Source organism: Lates calcarifer, linkage group LG5 (genome assembly GCF_001640805.2).
Source record: "Lates calcarifer isolate ASB-BC8 linkage group LG5, TLL_Latcal_v3, whole genome shotgun sequence".
NCBI lineage: Eukaryota > Metazoa > Chordata > Actinopteri > Centropomidae > Lates > Lates calcarifer.
The window spans coordinates 159462-170683 of NC_066837.1; the positions used below are offsets into that span (position 1 = coordinate 159462).

The 11222-nt window shown below is 46.6% G+C and overlaps 1 protein-coding gene across 2 annotated transcripts; it reads left to right on the forward strand.

Moving 5' to 3' along the window:
- Positions 1–100: 100 nt before the first annotated feature.
- Positions 101–11179, forward strand: alg13 (ALG13 UDP-N-acetylglucosaminyltransferase subunit). Of its 2 annotated transcripts, none has more exons than XM_018674688.2 (25): positions 101–2188; positions 2624–2707; positions 2820–2870; positions 2956–3002; positions 3196–3268; positions 3401–3482; positions 3592–3757; positions 3868–3931; positions 4176–4293; positions 4476–4540; positions 4636–4736; positions 4817–4902; positions 5098–5365; positions 5582–5689; positions 5869–6019; positions 6593–6764; positions 7040–7075; positions 7152–7207; positions 7544–7612; positions 7774–7900; positions 8021–8143; positions 8265–8305; positions 8391–8508; positions 9481–9588; positions 9684–11179. In XM_018674688.2, the coding sequence occupies exons 1-25, from the start codon at positions 2069–2071 to the stop codon at positions 10061–10063; spliced, it is 2814 nt and encodes a 937-aa protein (XP_018530204.1). In that variant the 5' UTR covers positions 101–2068; the 3' UTR covers positions 10064–11179. The 2 variants fall into 2 exon arrangements, with proteins under 2 accessions (XP_018530204.1, XP_018530205.1); XM_018674689.2 differs by having other exon boundaries at positions 5585–5689.
- The last annotated feature ends 43 nt before the right edge of the window (positions 11180–11222 follow it).

The window sequence follows — 11222 nt, forward strand, 5'->3', positions numbered from 1 at the left end:
GAGTAACTTCAGGAGTAACTTGGTGACGTCAGGTGTAACTTCCTGATTAACCTGCACTATGAAAGGTGGACAGGTTTTACCTGAGGTCTGTTGCCATGGTGATTTACGTTGCATCTCTAAACTGCTCCAAGCAGTTTATGTTGGTGGTTAACTCTGTGTTACCGGTGTTACTTCTACCTAAGCTCCGCCCCACAGGTGGAACAACCAATCGATATTGGCACAACGACTGAGAGAGACTGACTCTGTAGGACGGGGTTTGTCTAAAGACCGTCTGAGGCTGAAATACTGTTAACATGAAGTTCATACTGAACATAACAGCATTACAGAGAGAGAGAGAGAGAGAGAGAGGGAGAGAGAGCGAGAAGGTCAATGCATCATGGGAGATCACCCGGCAGTCTAGGCCTATAGCAGCATAACTAAGGGATGGTTCAAGCCTGAGCCAACCCTAACTATAAGCTTTATCAAAGAGGAAAGTTTTAAGCCTACTCTTAAAGGTACAGAGGGTGTTTCTGCCTCCCGGACCGAAACTGGGAGAAGGTTCCACAGTAGAGGAGCCTGATAACTGAAGGCTCTGCCTCCCATTCTACTCCTGGAAACTCTGGGAACCACCAGTAAACCAGCATTCTAAAAGTGCAGAGTCCTAGTGGGATTGTAGGAGACTATGAGACCTTTAAGGTAAGATGGAGCCTGACCATTAAGGGCTTTGTATGTGAGGAGGAGGATTTTGAATTCTACTCTGGATTTGACTGGGAGCCAATGTAGAGAGGCTAACACAGGAGAAATATGGTCTCTCTTCCTAGTTCCTGTCAGTAATGGTGCTGCAGCATTTTGAATCAACTGCAGAGTCTTTAGAGACTTGTTGAGGCAGCCTGATAATAATGAATTACAGTAGTCCAGCCTGGAAGTAACAAATGCATGGACTAGTTTTTCTGCATCTTTTTGGGACAGAAAATGTCTGATTTTGGTGATATTATGCAGGTGAAAGAAGGCAGTCCTAGAAGTTTGTTTCAGTGAGTTAAAGGACAAATCCTGATCAAAGATGACTCCCAGATTCTTTACAGTGGAGCTGGGAGCCAGGGCAATGCCGTCTAATGGAACTACATCATTAGAAAATTTATTTCTGATGTGTTCAGAACCAATTTTAATGACTTCAATTTTATCTGAGTTCAGTAGTAAAAAGTTGCTTGTCATCCAAGTTTTAATGTCCCTAAGACAAGCTTGGAGTTTGGCTAGATGATTGGTTTCATTAGGCTCCACTGACAGATAAAGCTGTGTATCATCTGCATAACAATAGAAATTTATGGAGTGTTTCCTGATAATATTGCCCAAGGGAAGCATATACAGAGGATTGTAATCCAAGTATCTCAGAAATGATCACATATGTTCCGTGTCCTTACATCTCATATTACAGATGAAGAATCCAGAGAACATGTGACAAGTCTCCCTGTCTTTATTGGTTTTACATTGTATTGTCAAACCCGACTTTTACTGAGAACCTGAGTTAAACTCTCCTTGTAGTTCAGAGCTCTGGTTTTCATGTTTTCTAGTTTATTTATCTGTTGACAAGAAAGAAAATATCCACAACTATCAAACATAATAAATTATCAATCAATCAATCGTTAATGTATCAGCAGACAAGACACAGAGTAAAGTTACAACTATTCTGAGAGTAAAGACCAAAACTAAAACTTTTCTTTGGATACTTAAAATTTATTTTACTGGTAATATGATAATATTTACTGAAGTTAATATTTGAACGCAGTATTTTTACTCACTGAAGTAAAGTAACTGAGTACTCTTTTTACTCTGTTTATATGTGTTGTCTGATTAAATCAGATTTTCCGTCTGTTTATAGTTATTCTCCTGTTTTTACATTAACTGACTCAGTGACTGCTTTCCGAGCCTTTATTGGTCCGTGAACGCCTCAGCAGCGGTGAGCGGCCTCGCGCGCTGATTAGACCTGATTAAACTCACCTGTGGGTGTAACGGCAGCGACCTGCGCTGTCGCGTCTGAACCGGACCGAGTGGCTCAGTTCTCGGTGAAGGAGACCGGAGACCGGAGACCGGGATGCAGAAAGGACTCAAGAAGTACTTCGTCAACATGGACGAGTACCTGTCCAGTCTGAGACTGTACCGGAAGATGGTGGCGCGAGACGCGTCCAGTCTGTTCCGAGCCGTGTCAGAGCAGGTGAGCCGGGCTAAAGCTAACAGCTAACTGAGAGGAGGGGGAGAGCGGGGTCAGGGGTCAGACTGATTTTATTGTTACTACAGAAACTGATCCAACAGAGCGTTACTACTGTAAAAATACTCGATTACAAGTAAAAGTCCAGAATCTCCCTGAAGGAAAAGTATCGTCAGAGTAAAAGTAAGTGTGATAAGTACTTTATTCATTCTGCGGTAAAACTAAAACTGTAGCGGGAATTTTTTGTGACGCTGTGGTAATTGTATCTGTTGTATCTGGACCAGTGGCAGAAAGTAACTGAGTACATTTACTCCATTACTTTACTGAGGTTTCTGTTACTTGAAACTTCTGCTCCTCCATAGAGGAACTACAGTTACTCATAGTAATTAGTTACAGGTAACTAGATGTACTGATGGTTACTCTGGTGGTTGTTGTGTGTAGTTGTATTACTCCCAGAACTACCATCAGAGAATCCGTCAGGACTGCGCCAACTTCATGAGAGCCAATAGATGCAACTTTGAACCGGTGAGTTCAACCCACACACCTGTCCACACCTGTCCTGTACCTGTCCTGTCCTGTCCACACCTGCTGACGATCAGCTGCTTCATCTAAGATCTGTGTCTGTTTGTTCTCTCAGTTTGTTGAAGGTTCCTTTGAGAAATACCTGGAGCGTTTAGAGGACCCGAAGGTGAGCTGCTGCTGCTGTGACCTAACCTCTCAGTTATACCTGTCAACAGGTAAATCAGTGTGTAACAGCGAGTGTGTGTTTTCAGGAGACGGTGGGTCAGGTGGAGATCAGGGCTCTGTCTCAGCTCTACAGGTAAGAAACACCTGCTCACACACTGCACACAAGCTGAAACAGAAATCAGCTGTTTCCTGTTTTGTTGTTTGTGTTTTAGATGGATGAGTGGTCACAGAGAGGATTATGGGATGTAATGGCATTAGATTACAGATTAGGTGTGTGTGTGTGTGTGTGTGTGTGTGTGTGTGTGTGTGTGTGTGTGTGTGTGTAGGCGTTGTTTCCTGATCTATCGTTACCCGGGGAAACCAGCCACAGTGATCTCAGAGGACGACTACGTGGACAAGGTGAATCTATATAAAACACCTGCTTTCCTCTCACTGGCTCACAGACGTGTGGTCCTCAGGTGGAGGTGTGTGACGTGACATTAAACTCTGTGCTGTGATTGGTCGGTGCTGACGGTCAGTCTGTGTTGCCAGGTGATGTTGTGTTGCTCCATCAATGGTCACTACGACATCGTTTACCAGAGGAGTTACCCCGCCTCGGCTGCCCTCTGTCAGTGTGAGTACTGATCCCTGATCCGGTCCGTCAGTCAGAGAGTGTGTATGTGTCTGCTCTGCACTCAGAGGTGTGTGTGTGTGTGTGTGTGTGTGTGTGTGTGTGTGTGTAGCTCTCCTGTACGAGCTCCTCTACACTCAGGTGTTCGGGGTGGAGGAGGTGGAGCTCTGTCAGGCCATGGAAGCCTTCAGGGTCGGAGGTCGTCGCTATAGAAACAGTCCATCAGTGTGCAGTGATGTCGACGTTGGGTACGACACACCTGAGGACCGAGGACAAAGGTACGCACACACACGCAAAGACACAACAGAATATTAGGAACCTTTGCAGCTGAAATAAAAACGAACCTTTCAGAGTTAATCACAGACAGGTGTGTTTGTTTCACCTGCAGGGAGGAGGTGGAGTCGGGAGGAGCTCCTGAGGAGAAACACAGAGCTGTGACGGACGACTCAAAGGTGGTGGTGATGGGGGTCCTGCCACACCTGCTTTATTGTGTCACCTCATGATGTTGTGTCAGTCTTTGTTGTTGTTGTGGTGGTGGTGGAGTGGCTCTGGCTCTCCTCACTGGTTCTGACTCTGACTCTGGATGTTGGAGCCTGGGACCAGATGCCTCCTGACGATGGAGAATCACTAGACCAGATCTCATCAGAACTTGAATCATCAGAGACGCTCTGACTCACTGTTGTTGTTGTTGTTCAGCCTCCTGCAGATGCTCCTCCTCCCTCCAGACTGTCTCTGCCGTACAAAGTGATGAAGTCTCTGGACGGAGAAGTTTACAGGAACCTGGAGTTCGACGTGTGGCAGGACACCTGTAAAGGTAACACACCTGTCGAACACACACAAGTTTCAGAATCACAAACTAAACTCGTCTTGTTGATTGACCTTAGTTCAGGTGGTTCAGGCGTAACTGTAGCTGATTGGTCGACCGCCTGACATGGGTACAAATCTGATGTAATGAATCAGTCAGAAGTAATCAGATTACTGTGCTGTGACCGACAGAGATGCAGAAGACGGACTACATGGTGTTTGCAGGGAGGCAGTACTTCCTGGGAGACAAGTGTCAGGTAACAGCTAAGGACACCTGTGGAGATCAGAGTGACACACCTGAGATAAACTGAACCTTTAATCTGTAACAGCTCAGGTGAGTCTGTGTTCTCAGGTGCGTCTGGAGCCAAAGGGGAAGTACTACAACGCTTTCATCCAGGAAGTAGGAACACATTCATCGGCTGTCACCGTCTTCATCGAGGAGCTGGGAGAGAAGTACCAGACGACTTTAACCCTGAAGCTTAGTCTGACTGAAGTGAGTGTTAAATGTTAAACAGTTTCTGTCGCTCTCTCAGACACCTGGTTCCTCTGACTGATCTGAAACCCGTCAATCCAGTTCCTGCCTGGAACGTCGCTGCTCCCACTAGAAAAGGAGACCTGGGTATGTTTACTCTACTCTACTGTACTCTACTGTATTCAGAAACTAAATGAAGTGAAGAAGAGTTCCTCCCAGTGAAGAGGCTGTGTCAGTTTGATTTAACAGTGTGTTAACGTCCTCCTGACTTCAGTAACCTCTAATGCTCTGTCCTGGTCTCTGTCCTGGTCTCTGTTCTGGTCTCGTCCTGGTCTCTGTCAGACTCAGACTCTCGTGGTCAGCGTCATCACCGCCATCGTTACTTCAGGAAGTCTCGAGGCAGCAGTGGGGTGAAGGGGGCGGAGCTGCTGATGCCCCCGCCCTCCTCATATGGAGGCCCAGCCCCCACCACCCTGCCACCTCGCTTCCAACCATCAGGTCACCCCCGCCCACCCCTTCCTCCATCCCCGTCCTCCATGACCTACGACCCCTACGCCCCTCCACACCACCACCCCCCTGCAGCTAGACCTCCTCGCTACGGAGCCTCGAGGTGGGAGTTGGTACCTGTCTGTTACCTGCTCAGACTCAGATTATACCTCAGGATTTTGTGCTCACCTGTCGAGATTCTAAAGACGTTCAGTTCAGGATTTGTGTTGTTTTTAAAACACACTGATACTGAGGAACTCCTCTGTGTGTCTACCTGTGTTTACCTGTCTGCCTACCTGTGTTTACCTGTCTGCCTACCTGTCTCATGGATTGTGGTCAGAAGCTCAACCCGTTTCCTGAACCGTCACCTGATTGGTCCACAGCTGACCTATTACCACCCTGGCAGACGATATTATCACGACTACGAGAACTACGCCTTCAGGTCACGGTAAACAACATCATCATCATCATCATATCCCTGACTTCATTTATCGCCGTTAGTCACACAGTGTCTTTTTTGATACGACCACTGAGGGGCCACAAACACCAATAGCTCTTTGTAGAATTCAGAAAATGCCCCCCAGTGGTTGTAATGTGTCATGACTTCATGTCTGTCGTCGTATTCAGTCGTAGTCGGCGTCAGCTCGTCGCAGCTCTGAATAAAGAGTGTCAGTTTGGTTTCACGGCGGATTCAGTGGAGGAGTCGGCTGATCTGGATGCAGCCATCGCATACTACCAGCTGGACGACACCGGCGACACCGTCTTCCCGCCACTGCCGGTGAGAAAACCAAAACTACCAAACCCCATGATACAGAAACATGAGAGTATTTACAGACTCGACCTTTGAGTGTTCTCAGTAAACAGAGGAGTCACAGGAGGGTTTGGTGACACAGTGACTTTCAGTGGTGGAAGAAATAATCAGATACTTTACTGAAGTGAAAGTACCACACAGTAACACAAACACACTAACAGATGGAGGCAGTGGTATTCCAGCAGCTCCCAGTAAAATCCCTGTATTTGTCAATGGAGTCTGGTGCTGATATATAGAGATGTTTCTGGTTAAACTAACAGAATCTGACTCTTAAATAAAGAGCTCTGTCTCTGTAGGAATCCTATCATCATGTTGTCAGACACTGAGAAGAACAATCTGAGTCTGTCAGAGACAAGTACTTTAGTGGACGGACTTGTTGACAGTCGACCATTGGATTAAATTACAGCAGCTGTTCACTGTTCTTAATCAATGCTGCACTGATTCCAAAGATTATTGATCAATCATTAGACACAGAAACACGAGAAATAAGAGTTCTCCATCATAAGGTTAGGATTAGTTCATATCTGACTCCTCCCACAGGGTCCGGCCGTGGCCCCACCCACTGCACTGGGCCCCCCTCCCCCCCCTCCTGGCTCCTCCTTCAGAGTTCAGAGAGGCTCGGGGCCCCTCCCCCAGGCCCCCCCACCTGGAAACACCCCCGTCTGCTCTTCAGAAGAGGACCAGGAGGACACGAGCACTGTGGAGGACCAGGGTGAGGAGGAGCTACTTTATATTACAGTTACAGTATAACTCCTCAGAGACACTGTTTAATTTACTGTCAGGGAAACTGCACACTTCCTGCTGGAGTTTCACATTAAAAGCCTATAACTGACTCAACCCGTGCCACAGGCTTTTAATCTGGAAAATTGTGTAGGAAGTGTTGAGTTTTGTTAACTGTAAAGAAGAAAAACTGAGTAGTAGTTGTTGTTGTTGACACTGACTCTCCTGTGAGCAGTGTTACCGTAACACACCTGTTTCCTGTTTCAGCGGAGTTCACAGAGGAGTACATGTTCAGCTCTCAGGGTGAGTGATTCTGTCGACTGAACACATTCCATCTCTGTTCACTGCAGCTGCTGAGTCTGACTTTCATCTGTTTCAGATCAGAGCTACCAGGCCTCAGGTGTTTACACTGCTGCTGAGCCCTCCACCAACCAGGTAACACACCTGACCTCTGACCTGCAGGGGAATGTCTCTGGGTTCAGTTATTTTTTTGAAGCGTGGCTGTAGAGAGAGAACAAATGATTCTTTGATCACGTGATCATTCAGAGCAGAACACACCTGAAGCTCTACAGGTGAGTTTGAAACAGGTGTAGGAGGAGATGGAAGAAGCATCTGAAGTTTATTTCCTGAGATCTGAACATGCAGCGCTGAGTCGTCAGTGAACAGACGTGATGTGTCCAGGTGTGATGATCAGGTCATGTGATCAGTGATGTCACAGTGCTACAGTGAGGGCGGGAGGAGTTTGGTTTATGTTTTCTCTTATTGTGAAAGGACGAGCAGGAAGGAGGTGCTGCTGACTCTCCACCGAGACCAGACATGAACTACAACTACACACAGCAGGTACACACACACACTTTTGTTTGTATTTCTATACTTGTGAGGACCGTCATTGATTGTGATCTTGAAACCAGGTCTGAACCCCACTGATAACATCACTCATGTTACTGTGTGTGTTTGTGCGTGTGTGTGTGTGTGTGTGTGTGTGTGTGTGTGTGTTTCAGGTAGTGAAGCCGTTGGCCGTCATCTGCTCCTCACCCTCCTCCTCCTCCTCCTCACCCTCCTCTCCATCATCACATATACCTGCAGCTGCTCACCTGCCTCCACCTGCACACACGCAGCCTCGCTCAGGTGAACGCACACACACACACACACACACACACACACACACACACACACACCCCACACACACACACACCCACACTGCCACTTCCTGTCAGATCTGATCAGTGTGGTGTTTCCTGTCTGTAGTTACCATGGCAACGATCCCAGCCTCCTCCCCCTGGTTGGTTAACGAGCTGGGTGAACCTCTCTGCACCATGGTGGCTCCGCCCCCTTACTCCTACGACCCTAATGGCAGCGACCTACCCCGAGGTCAGAGGTCAACCAGCTCATATCTACTGTTACCCCGCCACTGATTACATCACTCATGTTACTGTGTGTGTGTGTGTGTGTGTGTGTGTGTGTGTGTGTGTGTGTGTGTGTGTGTGCACAGACTGCAGAGTCCTCCAGTATTACTTCAACTTAGGAGTCCAGGTAAGACTCTCACCTGTAAACAGTTCCGTTAAATATCAGGTGTGTTATGGAGCTGCAGGTAAACTCACCCCCCCCACACCGACAGTGGTACCATCAGAGCTGTTGGCAGCAGCAGCAGCAGCAGACGTACCCCCCCACTTCACCAGACGCCCCCTACACCTATCAACACTACCCCCCCTACCTGAGCCAGGAACCCCTGCATGGTAAGACCCACCACACCTGGTCACTGCCTTCACAATAAGAGTCCCATTATGATCACAGAGATTTCACAATAAGAGTCTTATTATGGAGATTTACAGATGAACTCATTTCATCTATCGACCATTTTTTCTAGTTAGTGAGTTACATATTAAACCTTATGAAACCTAGTTTTTGTCTGCCTGGTCTCTCTGTGTATTAATGCATGTATAATCTCAACCCTTTCAAGCACAGTCAAGTAATAAACATCTTTTTTTTCAGGACAACCTGGGCTATCACAGTATGTATTCTGAAATGATGTCACATGAAGAGATTAATAGTTATATGACTGTATAAACAAAAGAAAAAATAGAACAGAAATTTAACTTCACAGAACTTAATTGAAAAAACACACAGATCAACAATGAAGAAGCTTTTTCTTTTTCAAATATGGTTCTCTCAGAAAATCAAACCTCAACCTTGTAACACACACAACAAAACATATTTACATTTTTACATGTCATAAAAACAAGAGAAGAAGTTGGAGCATCTGATTGGTCGAGAGACCGACCAGAAGTTGTCATCATTTATATCAAGGCTCAAAATGGAGGTCCAATATCGTCAATGATACGTTTTTTATCACAAAATGTAATAAATAATCGCATTATCATGGAGTTATCATGGCAGATTTAATGAGCGAAGTTCCCCAAAAAATGCCACACTTGCTGGATTGAAAACCTGGAAAAGATATAATTGCCCCGAGCCCAAAGAGTAAGCTTCTCATCGCAACTTTCCCCATTACATTTCGTTGTGTGGTTTTAGAGATATTCGGCTAGATCACCAGCGACCCAGCAGAGTTCTGAGGGTTAATGAGTTAGCTGCTGGTCACTGGGTTACTAACTAGGTTAGTTAGTAACTAGGTTAGTTAGTCACTGGGTTAAATGGAGACTTCAGTTTCGTCATCAGTTTCTGACCCGGTCCTGATCTTCTGCCCCCAGCTGCCCCTCAGTCCTACCCTGAGACAGGCCGGAGCTCCCATCAGCCCCCCTCCTCCTACCCAGAATCCACCAGGGCAGGTGATGGACAGACCGATGGACACAGCAGTGGTTAGTGCTGATGAGTCCCCTTTACCTGTGGAGAACACCTGACACACACCTGATCTAAAGTGTTTGGTTAACTTTCTCTCCTCCCCTCTCCACAGGCCCCTCCCCCTCTATGGAAGGCTCCTCACCCTCTTCTATCAGCTCCGTCCCTCCAGGCTCCGCCCCATCCCCTGCGCTCCTGTACCCGGACCAGACGTCTCTCCCCCCACCCCCAATTCTGCACCTGCCGTATGAGGCTCCTCCCCCGACCACCTACCTGCCCTCTGCCCCTCACCCCCCTCATCCTCACCCCGCCCACCTCCCCCATCACTCCTCCTACCACTGCCTCCCCCCATCTGCCCACTGGGGAACGCTCCAGACCGGAGGCCACGCCCCAAGAGTTTACTGCCCTGCCCCTAACCCCGCCCATGTGGTCGGTTACATCACAGCCCCGCCCCCACACCACACAGCCACACACTACATCCCCCCCGCCATCTAACACACACACATCCTGAAATTTCCAACACACCTCACCGGTTAGCTCGCAGCTAACGCATGCTAATGGATGTTTCCACAGGAAGACATTGCAAAATAACATTTAAAAACTTATAGTTGAAAAAAATACAAATATTGAAACAAGGATTAAAATAAAAAATTAATGTGGCAATAATACATTTATTTAAAAAGTGAACAGATGATTAAAAATGTTGGTGTTGATGTCTTCCTGTGGTAGCGAGTTAGCATGTTAGCTTCACATTGAAAACAATGGGGGGGTTTCTGCACATATTAGCTGTTAGCTTGTGGCTAAATAATCTCTTTCAGTTATTTTGTAACTGCAACAAAAATCTGAAATACCTCTGACACAACTCACCTGTGTCAGAATCACTTCCTGTTCTCTGGACGTTTGTTAAGAGTTAATTATTTGACTTGTTGTTTCCTATTACTGTGGCAACAGCAGTGAGAGTGTCACAGGTTGTCGTAGGACAGCTGTGGATGTGGCTGCCTGAGAAAAACGACTGATTTCTGTGTTTGTTAAAGTGTCAGCCAGCCAATCAGAGAGAGGGGGCGGGGCCTCGCGCTGGGCGTGGTCAGTCCCTGTTGATGAGGGGATGTATTTATGTTGATGTTTTGTTCAAACTGGTCACAGTGATTTGTTTTGTTTTGGGAGAATAAATTTTTTTTTCACCAGCAGACGGACGACTGTCGATCTGTTTCATCAGTGGTCACATGATGTCACCTGGTCAGAAAAATCTGTTGCTATGAAACATCTGCAGCATCGTCCAATCAGGAGAGTTTTTATCATATGCAGGTGTTACACAGAAATCTGTTTCAGTTTTTTTACAGGAAGTGTCCGACAGGCTCAGATATTAGCATGCTAACATTGGCTTTGTGCTCAGCAGCTCCACCTGCAGTCAGAGGGTGGAAGTGTTTGATCTGGTTTATTTGGTGCAGCCTGATTTAATCTAGAGACGATAAAACTCAGAGGTTAAAGGTCATAAAGCTTCACTGTGAAAACACTACTCAGTACAAATGTGAGGTACTTTACTCTGTTCGTGTCTGTAACTTTATTATTTCTACTGAAGAGCTGAAGGAGATTCAGAGGATCGTGTGTGTGTGTGTGTGTGTGTGTGTGTGTGGATCGATCAGTGTATTGATCG

What these genes read in the sequence shown, in the direction of transcription:
- alg13 (XM_018674688.2), top strand. Translation starts at nt 2,069, where the DNA reads ATGCAGAAAGGACTCAAGAAGTACTTCGTCAACATGGACGAGTACCTG. An exon ending in CACTAGAAAAGGAGACCTGG is followed by an intron (nt 4,903 to 5,097) that starts GTATGTTTACTC and finishes GGTCTCTGTCAG; the next exon opens with ACTCAGACTCTCGTGGTCAG. An exon ending in GAGCCAGGAACCCCTGCATG is followed by an intron (nt 8,509 to 9,480) that starts GTAAGACCCACC and finishes TTCTGCCCCCAG; the next exon opens with CTGCCCCTCAGTCCTACCCT.